This window comes from Somniosus microcephalus, chromosome 7 (genome assembly GCF_052327205.1).
Source record: "Somniosus microcephalus isolate GS21.2 chromosome 7, FLI_Smic_1.0, whole genome shotgun sequence".
Classification (NCBI taxonomy): Eukaryota; Metazoa; Chordata; class Chondrichthyes; order Squaliformes; family Somniosidae; genus Somniosus; species Somniosus microcephalus.
Window position 1 is genome coordinate 114,932,878 of NC_140993.1, and position 14,587 is coordinate 114,947,464.

Below are 14,587 nucleotides of genomic sequence, written 5' to 3' on the forward strand. Positions count from 1 at the left end.
TGAATAGCCTTGAAGGGTTAACTGTAAAATTGATATTCCTGTAGACAGCATTTGTTACAGAATAGCCATAACAACTCCTCAAGCAATGCCAGAATCCAAGCTTTATTTTTTAAATTAAGCAACATGAAAATCTGCTGCTCTATTACCAAAATTGTGTAAGAAATGTAAGCAAATGAAGAGTATTGTAATGCTCTTTAAATAAATAATCTAATACAAATAATGGGATAGACGGATCTATTCTGATTTCTCAGTGCATTTGCATGGATCTAACTATGGTGCTTTTCTTTAACAGATTCACTTGTCAAGGATCAAACTTCCTTTTGTCATCAAGAGTCAGCCATCCTTCCAAATTTGTCCAAAGGCATCCTCCAGTGCGGTGCCAGGTGGAGGAAGAAACACTGGTGCAAGGACCCTTGCAGATATCAAGGCCAGGGCACAGCAGGCTAGAGCTCAGAGGGAGGCGGCAGCAGCAGCTGCAGCAGCTGGCACAGTGGGAGATGGCGGGATCGGCAATACAGGATCAACTGGAGGACAGACCAGAACATTGGCAGATATTAAAGCACAAACAAAGGCAAAGTTACTTGCGAAACATCAGGCAAGAACACAATTACTGCAATTAGATGATCAGCCCTCTTGTAAACAAGGCAGGGCTGCAGTAGGAGATGTGCAGGATACCAGTGTTTCAAAGAGTGAAGAGACTGTTAAAGCAGATCAAATCCCTTACATAAATACCTTCATAACGTGCTGTACTGAAAGTGCCCCCATGCTAAAAGTTGATGATAATGTCACTGTGTCAGATTACACCACCAATAGTGCTATGCCTTACTCTCCTGATAATGCTGCAGTGGCAAACTCTGCTCACAGTAGCACAGCACCCAGCTGTGTTGATAATGCTGCAATACTACACTGCACTGACAATATTGCAGTGCCAAGCTCTGTTAGTTTTGTTATGTCCACCTCTACTAACAATATTACTGTGCCCAGCTCTAGCGTCAAGGAACAGCATCCTCACAATATCACTAAACAGAAGTGTGATAACAGTACTGACATGCCAAGGTGTGCTGACAGGAATTCCGTATCAAGCAGTGCTGCCAATAACACAATGCCAAGTTGCACTAATGAAATTACTGTACCAAGTTCTACTGATTTTGGTAATAATACAGTCTCTCCATGTTCTGCAGACATTGTTTCCAAAACTCTTACTGCACATAATACATCCATGCAATGTTCGCCTGAGAGTATTGTCCTGGCAGGGTATTGCACCAGAGCCAGTTCTTCTGATAACATTTCTACTCCAAGCTCTGGTAATGACATTACCATTCTAAGCAGTAATGAAAATGAAGCTGATAGCTATGATGATGCCTTTGGGCATCACTCTGCTGATAACACCACTTTGCCCAGCTGTGTTGCCAGTACAGACATTTCGAGTTTCGATAATACTGTTGTTTTGAATTCTGCCAGCAATATCAACATGCCAACCAACTTCAGTGTTACAACCATCCCAAATTCTGCAGACCTGTCACTAGAACTGGGATCTGCTACAGTAAATGAGATAAACATTGGTGCTGCAAGTGCCCAGCTGTTGAGCTCTTTGAAACCTCTTATCAGTACTGAAGGACCCTCTAATCCTCATGTGGGTTACACTGTGGCTGATTCACATACAATGCTAGGAACTTACTTTTCAAATTTTGGTATGAACTCCCAGGCGGAAATGGTTAAAACAGAAAATGCCTTGAACCATAAAGTGCATTCTCAGGAATTTGTCAGTAACTGGGCTGAACCAGACAGTGATAATCGATTACAAAACAGTGGCAGAAGCAGTAATTCCCAGGTACTAGCAGAACAAGAGAATGCCAGTCTACTGGTACCCTCTAAAGACTCACAAGAACCTACACTCCGACATGAAACAACAGACACTGCTGGTCTACAGTTTGAACTTACTGACCTGCAGCATCATTGTTTTACAGTTAAAAACTCAACAGATTTGGAAGGAATGGTTAGTAATGACCAGGAGCAAAATGTCTCAAACCAAAGTAAATCACGTTATCATGTTGCTGAAGAAATGCAAAGTATCAGTGAACTAGTGAGCTACAATAGCGAAAGCCACAGCTTGAATAACCATAAAGAGTATGATGATGGTACAGTGAAGAGTGACAAATTGGACACTTATACAAACTCTGAAGAATCCCCAGACACAAAAGAAAGAAAATTGGAGTCTCTTAGCATTTCTGCCGAGGACAAAGCTGACCAGTCCAGACAAAAGGAAAAATACTTGTCTAATGCACATGGCTCTGAAATTAAACAAGGAGAGTATCAGGAAAAGTGTGATGCTACAGAAAATGCAATTCACCCTCAAATCATTCCAGTAGTGGGCAATTTGCAAACAAAAACCGCTAAAACACCTTTTGGTACAAACCAGTCTGAGACCTTCACATTAGCAGCTGTGGAAAACCAAGAAAGAATTCCTGCTCCGGGAAGCGCTAATCGTCACCTTTCATCAGTCGAAGCCAATAACCCTCTTGTGACACAGTTGCTGCAAGGCAACTTGCCTCTGGAGAAAGTGCTGCCTCAGCTTCGGTCAGGTGCCAGGCTTGAAATCAATAGGCTTCCTTTGCCCTCTCGTTGTTCTGTTGAATCCAAAGTGACTGCAGCTGACAAAGATGTCGCCATTAACATTCCTCAGGCCTCGAAGGGGCATACTTGGGGAACAGTATGGCAGATTCAGTGCAAAACTCGTGACATGCAAGTAAGCAAGAGGCAGGTTAAGTCAATAGGGGAACAGTCACAAAGTAGGTTTAAGCAAGCAAAGCAGTTCACTGCCGTAGGAGTAAAAATGTGGGCACAGACTCCACTCAACATAGATCAGGATCAATCAGGGGAACGCCAGACATTATTTAAACAGGAGTGGATAAACAAGACTTTCATTCAGCACAAAGTCGCTGAAAGCCCAGAGCTTAAAGAGCACAAGAGACCTTTGCCTGCATGTAGTTTTGAGCAGAGTTTGTTGACCAGCAGTGACAGCTTGACTGTTGCAGCCCCTATCTCACAGAGACAGCACACTCACCAAAAGTCTATTACTTTAAGAGGATTGGCTGAAGCAGAAGCCTCACTGCAAGCTACCCCACCAGCCACACTAGACTATGCCACTCCAAATGCATTAACATGCAACCAACATCTGGAGGGAAGCAGCCCAGCATTTAACTCGACAGTACAAGTGGATACATCAGCGGACACAGATCAGGAAAGCACAGAAACTGTTTTTTCAAACAGTCTTAAAATTAAACAAACTGATACCAGCTGCAGAGCAACACAAACTGTCCAAAATAAATCTGTAAAACATCTTGCTTCACTAAGCGAACGCGAAGTGCCTCCTGATCAAAACCGAGGATCAGTTACTATGGAAACCAATAAAAGAATGAGTTTGCTTGCTACAACTGACAGCTGTAGTAGTATTAAAATGGAGCAGTTTTCTGTTGATGATGGCCTAAACCATAGCTGTGCAGTGGATCTCAAAGATATTTCAAGTGTTCATTATGAAACAAAAGAACAGGTAAAGGATTTTGGACCAACAATGGATGTCTTTTTAGGTAAAATAGTAAATGAATCTGACTTTTCTTCTCATCTGCCCTCTGAGTCTAGTAAACCAGCTTCGCAGCTTGCTACTCAGAAACTTCTACAGCAGCAGCAGCAACTCTATGGAAATTATTCCACTTTACATTTCAGTGGGACTAATTTGAAACGAGCCGCTTCTGTTATTGAACAGTCCATTGGTAGTTTTTTGGGAAGTAGCGGAAACAGCGCTATTACTTTGTCTAACCAGCACACTTCCATTCCAGCTCATAAATTTTCTAATAATAGCGGTGGTGAAGAACTAGAGTTGAAATGCTCTTGCAGGCTTAAAGCCATGATTATGTGTAAAGGATGTGGAGCTTTCTGCCACGATGACTGCATAGGGCCTTCAAAATTATGTGTAGCCTGTTTAGTAGTACGATAGAGGATGCCTCACCAAAAGGATTATTTCCATTTGATGCATAGTAGAGGAATAGGAAGGTTTTATCAATACAGTACTTGATTATGCTAAAGAATCTTGAAGGGTGTCATGTTAACCCTTTGAGAACTGTGCTACTGTATGTCACCAAATTCTAAGATTACAGTGTTTACTCCAATAACACTCCGGATTAATAAATATAACGCAGTTCCCTATGTTTACCAAATTCTACTTTTGAAGAGTTAGCATTAGATGTTTATAGGTAATTGCAGTATGTTGGTATGTCAAGCACCTCTCGGTGAATTGGTAGGGGAAGAGGGTTGTTGCTAGCAATTCCACACAGTATGGTCCCAGGAAGGAGAGCAGGCGAGCCACCCTCACTTCCTAGCAACAGGTTATAGGGCATTACTGGCAGAGCCAGGAGAGCAAGTGGTCTGTCTGCTTTCTCAGTGAGATGGCAATTGAACAATTTAGAGAGAGCAACCCAAAAACAACACGAAATGGAGAGCAAAAAAATTATGAGAAGTCTTTTATTCTAGATATGATATAATGCAAAAACCTTTACTTTGAAAGGGTATTCTGCTTTCTCTTGGGTTCTTAGATTAGGGTGACCATATGTCTCATTTTCCAGGGACAGTCCCCCGATGAGGGACTGTGTTCCCAGGCAAACAACGTCCCTGGAAGAGTCCCCGGTTCAGGAAACTCGTCCCCGAATACATACGGGTGCAAATCAGGAGCCATGTTACCCCGAGCTGCCCTGCGGTCGGTCAATAAAGTGGGCGGGGCTGTGCGGCGCAGCGGGTTCTGATTGGTGGGAGGGATGTCAATCTCCTGTTTTCAGCCAGTAGAAGGAGTGGACTCAGTGAGGGACTTTAATTTATGCAGAGATCACGCTCTGTGGCCGCAGTACGCATGCTCCATGCCCCCACCCCCACTCCCGAACCCCCAACCCCGCCTACCAAATCCCCGGAAAGTCCTGTAAAATTCAGTTGAAGAGAATTTGACCCCGGAGTCAAACGAGTAATGGGGGGCCGCTAGTAATCGGACTAATGAGCAGTGGCTGGAGCCGAGCCATGTGGCTGACCCAAGAGCTGGATCAGAGCACGCTCCGCGGCCTTGGATGGTGTGGGTGAGTGTCGGGCTGTGAGGAGGGGGAGGAGCCGGTGATTGTGGCAGGCAGATGCTGTGAACTTCGGCTGAATTATTCAGGCGGAAAGTTCTGGCGTTGCTTTTTGCAGATTCAGTTTGCATCAAAATAACAAAAAAAATCCCTTGCTATGCTGCGCAACCTACAGTTTCGGTCCTGGCTACTTTGCTGTGCTCCCATCCTGTGTCCCCGGATTTGGTTTAGAAAATATGGTCACCCTATGTTAGATACTTTGCAAATAGTTCTTTAAGACACATTTTAATCATTTATAGATAGGTATATATAATTTTTTTAAACTTTTTTTGTAGGATTGGAGTGAATCCTACCAGAGAATTTCAAAATCCTACAGGGTTTTTTTTTGCAAAGGTCTGCCATTATTTTTTATTGCTTAGAAGCAGACTAATCAACAATTATGTTAATTATGTGCCATAATAATGAATGCACAACCTTTGCATACTCCAGGTGCTGAAACACTAAAGCCAGCTAAAACAGAGAAACTATATTAAGCTATATAAAAGGAAAGCATGGTTAAATCTTAGCACTATTTTTTAAGTTTTATAACAGTAGATTTTATAGTCTTGTAATGAATTCTGCACCAGGATCTTTAAAGTTAGCACATCTGGACTGAGACACAATGTGAATTTGTTTAGATGTATTGTTTTTCTGTGTAGTTTTGTCACTACAATAGAATTACTTCTGTCTCTGAGTCTTCATCAGTGTTGGGAATTTTTATCCTTTTAAAAGCACTGATATTTTACACAAGCTGCTTCTGGGACTGGTTGAGCCCCGAATTGTATCACTGTACTGTAATTATTCTGGTAATGTTAGATAAAACAGGGAATGATATTGTTACAGTGCATGAATGTTACAACCAAATGAGTGTAGTGGTATAAATCTTGTTTGAGTAGGCACATCATTCAAGTATCACACATATAAATGGGGGAAAATTTTAATTGTAGAAGTGGATAAAAAGCAGCATCTACACTATTTTTTAGAGGAATAGAGTAGTCTGCTTTTATTTAAAATAGTATACCTATTAACTTTGCCCATCCATATTTGTTATCTTTTTGATTCACCTTCAGCATGTGATAGCACTTTGTAAGAGTAAGCAGTGAACGCAACAAATGTAGAATTAATTAAATTGGTAGTTTGCGGTATACATATTAGTTAATGCAATATGGTCAGATTTCACAAATGTTTTGATCTTGTGTAAACAAATCCATGTGTTGCACAGGAACACAGGGGTGTGAAACAAGATATCACAGGAAATTGGTGCTGCTGGTCTAGTTTGCTCGTATTTGTACAAGCACTGGAAGCTTGGAACTGAATAGATTACCAGTGAGCACGTTACTTATAATTTCCAGGATCTTTATAGATAACAGTGCACTTCTCATCTGATATGATAGTACCTAATTTGCTGCTATCACAAACCATTTTGAAGGAAATAACCTTTAATTATTAGGTTATTTTCAAAGGCTATTGAGAATTTGTAGAAAGACTGCAGTGCTATATTGCGAACATAGGTTCTAGTTTTTTTTATCCCTTTTCTCCCCTCCTCCCCAGAATGGAGTAACTCATAACTGGATTATGACTTCACGACACTGACAGTTCTCCAACTGTCCAATCTTCATGGGTGGACCTGGACTGTGAATGCCAGCATGGAGTGTGGGGTCACAACAAAGTCTATTTCTGATCTCATCCAATTATTTACGCACATACTTTCCAGCAGAGGTTACTAGATAGAAGTCAGGATCAGAAACCCAAGTTAATGTTCCCCCCTCCAGCTCAGGGCACTGAGGCCAAATCTAGTGCTTCGACTGCCACCCTTACTGACATCAGTTAACAGGACACAGATCAGGGATCAAGCTTAGCACCATCATGGTCTGTGTGACTCAGCACTTATCAACTGATCTGTCAGGAGAGCTGAAGAGTTCAGTAGTTTCATAGTTCCAGTATATTTTTATTGACAGTATTCAAGTTATAAAAACTTAAACTGAGTTCAAAACTTCAATCATATAGCAGGCCAATCTAGTATACCTAGAGTGAGTGGGGTCAGTACATTAGTACAGTAGTTTAATACATCAATGTCCCAATCCAGTTACAGGAGCCTCCCTTGTACCATGGATCCAGGAAAGGCAAGAGGAAATGCACCAAAGACAGTTTAATCTTTTCTCATCAGGTAGAATGCATTTTTTATGAACACCAATTACATACCCAAGAAGTAAACTACTCAAGATTGGTGTTATCTCTGCTCACACGAGCCCATCCTTTATATGTTTTTTCAGCTGGATAATATTTGCTTACATGTCACTATTATTGCTAACAATGGTATCTGGACCTGCTGGTCAAGACTAAAAGGTGCTGCAGGGCCTCTCAAAATTGAAAGCACCCTCATCACCTTGACAATGCTAACATATACTACTTTGTCTTATACCATCCAATGCGATGTTCTTGGAATGTATCAACAGTTTTCCTAAATTTAACTTATATAACGTGAAGCCTGGCAATTGCCCATGGTATTTTGAACAGCTTTACAAATGTATCTCTGTTGCTTGTGATCAGTTTTAATGCATGGGTTTGTTATCCATGGTTGCCTGAGAGATTGTGTGTATGAATGATTATCTTGTCAAAAGTAATAAAATAGTGTCCAGATTATAATTATTATTACATCCGTTGTGCTAGTAAGGTTCGTAGAGTCAGATAGATTTGGTTCCTCAAATGCCCCTAGCAAAAGATCAACACCAATTATCCTCAGGATTGTGTCTCTCTTGTAAAAGAAGGAAGGTACTGTAAAATGGGTTTTTAATGTGGATTTGTTTTTGTGCTTTTCTTGTTTTGGTGCAAAAGAAATCCATGGCTAAAATTTTAATAAACACATTTTACAAAACTTTCAGAAACTATTACAGAATGAGATCTCAAGAGTGCTTGTGCTCTGAACCATAAATATGACAGTAAGCACAAGTTGCTAACCATGATTAATAGTGAGATGACAGTATCATTTAACACACAATGACCAGTATTAATCTAATGAAAATAATAGTAAGATATGGTAGATAGCTAGATTTTAAAGTCTTCAGTGTGAGATTTGATGCAATTTTGCTTAATTCAAATTATTGCATATAAATAATTTTTGGATAATAATTGGATATAAATATTTTTAGCATAAAATTGACTGAATTATTGGAAATACACTGTAATTCCACAGCATTCCGAGTACCATCCTATTACAAAAAAATTGCAAAACCCCTCAATGAAGGAAATATTGAATTTGAATGTCAGTTGAGGCATGGGTTCAAACTTATGATTTCCTGTCTGAGTCAAATGCTGCAACTACCGGGTCCCATGAGTTTGAGTTTCAGAAGCTTCCGAACCATCGCATCAACAGACGTTTTTTTTTTAAGTTATGGAATTGACAAGTAGATTTCTAAAAAAAAAAGGTAGTAAACACCCAAAAAGGAATACTGCATTCTAAATAAATTATTAGCTTCAAAGTCTGTGAATTGTACAAGTGCTACTATGTATCTGTGCATCCATTTCTTCAACTTGAAAAGGAAATAAGACTGAATTACTTGTATATATAATCTTTTCGTGTAACTAGCACCATTCTAATTACTTCAGAAATTAATTTAAAGCTTATGAAGGTGATCAAATATCTGATTCAATACAGATCTATCAGCACATATTCTTAATATTTAAAACTAAGTTTAATGCAAAGGAAAAATATAAAGGGTGTTGGGAATGGGACAAAGTGGATAACTTTTAGTTGTTTCAGAGAGCCAGAACAGGCACAATGGGCCAATTAGCCTCCTTTAGTGCTTTAGATTTTTACGATTATATGTATAAATTGAGTAATTCTTACTTCTTGACTTTCATTATGGTTTATGACCCTGTTAAAGTGATAAAAATGATAAACAAAAGTGGTTCACCTGTGGCCCTCAGATTTTGACGTGACTGATAACCTTCAACTGGTGTGTACTTGCGCTGTGTGCCATCTCTGGGTTTTTTATTTCTACCATTCATCAACTGTTGCTGGTTGTTATGTAAACAGATGCTTTCTTTTAAATTATTATTGCATTAATAGGATCTCATTGATCCAGACTCTATTTATGTTGATAAATATGATTTCAAATGTCTGCTCTCATACAACCATTCCACATGTACTAAAATAATCATTTTGTTCTGTTTTCTTTTCTCTGTTCTTCTACCAAAGAAAAGATAAATTGAATCAGGTGACACATGTTCAGAAATGGTTTACAAAGTCCTCTAAAGAGGCAGCAGATTTTCTTTTAGGTGCATTTCTATTATTTAACATGTATTGCCTATCATTGACTGACAGAACAAGTCCTATTCAGTCTTCATGAGTAAACCAAAAGTGTTTATTTTGTTATAAATTCAGGGAATTATGTTTTACAATTGTGTGTTATATTTTTGTTTTAAGAGTCATATAAATGACTTTCTACTGGGCCGTAAACTTTTAAAAAATTCTTGTGAATGTGCTTTCTGTATTTTTCCTGATTAAAAATGTACTAAAAGATGATTTGTATGAACGAATCTTTTGTAGTAAGAGGAAAAGGTTCTTTAAAACACTTCAGAAGACACTTCTTCTCATCCTGAGACACTGATTATTAATAAATTGAACATTATTGTGCCATAACTTGTTGGAAGTGCGAGCTGATAATGATGTGGCAAGGGCAACAGGTCACTGTGGGGAAATATTTGCTTAAAATTAAGAAACTTAAATTTAATAATGTCCAATATCTTTAAATTTCATTCAGTAATACTAAAGTTGTTGCTTGGTGAACTTAAACTGCTGTCAGTAGAAAGGGTTAACTCCTTTGCAGGTTTTTAAGAAGGTGGAGCGAAACATTGTCAGGCGCACGCAATTGCGTCACTTCAGGTAAATTTTTTTAAAACTTTCCCGATCGAAAAAGACAGTTGTGTTTTCACAATTTAATAGGTTTGTTACCCTTAATAATTCCAATCTAATTCAGACCCACATTTTATTAACTAAACACGAACAGAACTGATAAAACAAAACAAAATAATACATGCTTGCAGAAAACAGTAAATTACGTCATATTTCTTATTGTCCTTTCTTCAGATGCCTTTCCAAAATACTGTAAAAACATTGAATACAACTGGAGAAAAATTAGTTTTTCACATTTAAACAAATCAAATCAAACTGCTTTGGAAGATTTCACCATAGCAACCACAACTTCAAGGTTAAATCTTAGACTGAAACTTAATCTTTTGTTAAACAAACTTTTCTAATTCTGGGTGCACATTCTTAAAAGTTCCAAAATCCAGGACAAGACAAAAGGGTTAAACGCTTTTAACACAGAGAAGTGGGTGGAGCTAAAACACACATAACAGACACTTTTTGTTTTAAAGACAGACTTTCAGAGAAAAGGAATACTGTAACTTCTTAAACATTCATGGTCAGGAAAACTTTCACACTTTAACACACGCTTTCACACAAACTGAAATTCCAGCATTTTTTTAAGGTTCCTTTCACTCAGCAAATTTTGTGTTTATTTGTCTCGGCACAGACGTTAATAACTTCCATGTCGGTAAAACTTTAAGTTTCTCTTTTTTTTTCCTTTTTCCTTTTTTTAAAAATTGGCATCTGAGCAACTTTTCCTGGCTTTCCAAATAACTTTTTTCCCCTTTCTTTGCTGAGTTTTCAGATTGGTTAGCCTGCAATTTAGATTTTTTCCCTTTCTATCTTACCCCTCTCTCTCCTGCACTTTATGCTTCACCTCCTTCAGGCACTTTATGCTTCTCCTCCTTCAGGCTATCTATCAACTGTTCCCGGTGATATGCCAATGCCATTGTATTTCTGGTTTTACTTTTTAATATGCTCTTTCCTGCTCCCTTTCAGAGAGGAAAAAAAGCTATACTCAGTCTATGCAATGATCACGTGCGTTTGACCGAGTCCCTCCGGTCCCCCCGACCAGAACCTAACAACTTCCAACTCTGTGATCCCACTGTAAGTTTAGGATCACAGGCCACATACAGATTACCCAAAAGGTCTTAGGAATTGTAAGGCTTTTTATTAAAGAGCTACAGTTTTAAAGCATAATCAGATATTACTTATGGTTTAAGCTAAGTATAATAGACATACAACCCGTGACAGTAGAAAGCGATCTATGACGCCCGAATCGGAATGCCATGATCAGATGAACGGTTGGTTAGATGCCCGATGAGACAGCGTGGAGGTCTCGGGTCAGTGGGTCTCTGCAGTCAGTAACAGCAGTCACTTCTGTTGATTCATCCCTCGAGCTGTTGGAGGTGTTAGGCTGTTAGCCACCTCAGGGAAGCCTTTGCCACTAACTGCCTGATTTCCTCTCCCGGTGGTCTATATTTATCGTTATTTCAGTGGGCTGGTGGATACCTGGTGTCAATCATTTGTTCCCTATCCTATTGTCCAAGTACAAGGAAGAGGCTACCTATGACAGCCCCCTCCCAGCCTCATGAGGTTATTTTCCTCCTTATCTCTGTTCTACAGGTCTTGTTGCCCTCTTGTAGACAGCTTGTTTATCCTACAGCTCCTTGCTGCATCCCGTATCAGGCCTAGTTATGCCCACTCGAAGGCCTGTTTTTTGTGTTCTGACCTTGTAATTCAGCTCTCTGTACAGCTATTTTTCTGATGTGACTGGAATCTTTCTGTGTCATCAACTTAGGTAAACTGCTGATCTAGGGAACCCATAACAGACTATTATTTCTTTCAATCCACGATTTCTTACAGAAAGGAAAAGTAAGAAAAAAATGTAATTTAACATTTTTAAAATCTCTAACAATTTACTATATACAGGAATGAGATTGAACAGTTTAAATTGTTCCCTTTCTGGGCCAGATAGGTTGATTGTCATTGCATTAACAATTATCCCGTCATTAAATAGGTAATTATGCTGTTAAGTTCCAGCGCAAACTTTCTGCGGCAAGTTTCATGGGCAACTAATCTGAAAAATCATCAAGTTCTTAAAAATAACAGGAAGGCTTAGGGCGAGATGCTGTTTGTGTGAAGAGGCATAAATCAACCAGCAAGTTCTGGAGATTTGCAACTCGCGCTGTGTCTCTTAATCCCCTGAACTTGTTGGCCGAATTGTGCATTAATAATGGCTTGAGTCATCAACACACCATTATTTTTCCAGCAAGATCTGGTCCAAACTGTGTCTTTCATTACTGGACTCGTGGGGTTAGAGTTTCTGATTCGAGCACAATTCTGAAATTGCGCCCAAAATGTGCTCCAAATTCTGCTGGTTGGGTTACAGTTCAAGTTGCTGCTAAAAGTCATTTGCATAATCATAAACGTAAAATCTTCCATGAACCAACGTGTAATAGAATGTAATTTATTTTTTCATTAAAATTTTTTCTTAGATGTATTTAAGCATGGTAATCTGCTGCAGTTTTATTAATACAGCTGAAAATGAGTTTATCACAAAAAATAACCATTTTTAATATGTGTCCAGTCCTCCACCTGTGAGTGTTCTGATTTTAAATCACCAAAAATTACTTAAACAGAACTACACTGAACCAGTTACTACTTTCATTGGTGTACGATAATCATTTTCATAGTAAATGTTTTGATATGAAAAATGTTAAGAACATGCCTACTAGTGCCTGTGCCTAAGAAAATGACTGCAATTTGAAGAGCAATCAGCGGAAACTCGTAATGTCGACCCCAGGGCATGGCCAGTTTTCCAGGTGAATAGTATCTTCAACCAGCATAAAAGATCACAGAAACTCAAGCCTAAGTACTTTTGGGCGTAACTCATGTTTTAAATCCCCTGATCTGTTGCACTGGTTCAGCCAATTCCACCCAGATTTCACTGATATTACTGGCATAAAGGAGCGGAAACTCTATACCATGATGTGTCTTTCATTACTGGACACATGGGACCCGATAATAACGCAGAGGTAGGTTCTGACTGGGGGTTGGGGAGCGATAGCAGGCGTGAAACCTGGGAGAAGTTTTGGCGTGTCAGAATGTCCGATTTCAACATAGCTACCTAATTATAATTTTACTTCCGGGTTTCCCATCTCCAATGCACATGACGTGATCTCAATGGGACTATTTAAAGGACCAATTCCAAGATGGAATTTGGAGGATTCGGGAGTTTCTATCAAGGTATGGAAAAGTTTCTAGGTGGACTCGACGCTCAAAGGCTGTGCCCTGCTTTAACGACACATTACTTGATGTATTGCTGGGTGCAATGAGGACCCAGAAGGAGATCATCTTCTCCAGCAACCGGAAGAAGAAACCCGTACCTGGATCCAGTGCAGGAAGTACGTTAATGACCTAACCAGATCAGGAAAGGTGAGTGCAGTTGCAGATTCACCTACATCCTGTAGTGCACCCCCACCCCTTTCACTCTGTCTTGTCATGTGTACTCCATCACATCACTGTGTGCTAAGTCAGGATGTGTGCAGTAGGTCAGTTACTGTATGCTCAGTCAGGATGTGTTCAATAGATGTTGCCTGACCTGCTGAGTATTTCCAGTAGGGACACACTCACGAGAAGGAGACACCGCGGGACACACTCACTGGAAGGAGACACCGCAGGACACACTCACTAGAAGTAGACACACTATAAGGAGTTTGGGACCCAGGAGCTAGGACGGGACCCAGGAGCAAGGTCAAGACCCAAGGGCGAGGACAGGGCCCAGGAGCGAGGTCAAGACCCAGGAGCGAGGACAGGGCCCAGGAGTGAGGACGGGGCCCAGGAGCGAGATTGGAACCCAGGAGCGAGGACGGGGCCCAGGAGCGAGGTCGAGACCCGGGGCGAGGACAGGGCCCAGGGGCGAGGACAGGGCCCAGGAGCGAGGTCAAGACCCAGGAGCGAGGACAGGGCCCAGGAGCGAGGTCAAGGCCCAGGAGCGAGGACGGGGCCCAGGAGCGAGGACGGGGCCCAGGAGCGAGGACGGGGCCCAGGAGCGAGGACGGGGCCCAGGAGCGAGGACGGGGCCCAGGAGCGAGGACGGGGCCCAGGAGCGAGGACGGGGACCAGGAGCGAGGACGGGGACCAGGAGCGAGGTCGAGGCCCAGGAGCGAGGATGGGGCCCTGGAGCGAGGACGGGGCCCAGGAGCGAGGACGGGGCCCAGGAGCGAGGAGGGGGCCCAGGAGCGAGGTCGAGACCCAGGGGCGAGGACAGGGTCCAGGGGCGAGGACAGGGCCCAGGGGCGAGGACAGGGTCCAGGAGCGAGGTCGAGGCCCAGGAGCGAGGACGGGGTCCTGGAGCGAGGACGGGGCCCAGGAGCGAGGACGGGGCCCAGGAGCGAGGAGGGGGTCCAGGAGCGAGGACGGGGCCCAGGAGCGAGGTCGGAACCCAGGAGCGAGGAGGGGGCCCAGGAGCGAGGTCGAGACCCAGGGGCGAGGAGGGGGCCCAGGAGTGAGGTCGAGACCCAGGGGCGAGGTCGAGACCCAGAGGCGAGGACGGGGCCCAGGAGCG

General features: G+C 41.6%; 1 protein-coding gene across 1 annotated transcript in view; it reads left to right on the forward strand.

Annotated features, from left to right (window-relative positions):
- Positions 1-9,670, forward strand: part of LOC147114852 (putative Polycomb group protein ASXL3) — a 440,803-nt gene extending 431,133 nt beyond the window's left edge. Inside the window, exon 12 of the mRNA XM_085992855.1 lies at positions 293-9,670. Within this exon, the coding sequence (XP_085848981.1) occupies positions 293-3,994 (3,702 nt within the window). The 3' untranslated portion in view covers positions 3,995-9,670. The remainder of the gene's footprint in view (positions 1-292) is intronic.
- Positions 9,671-14,587: the final 4,917 nt, after the last annotated feature.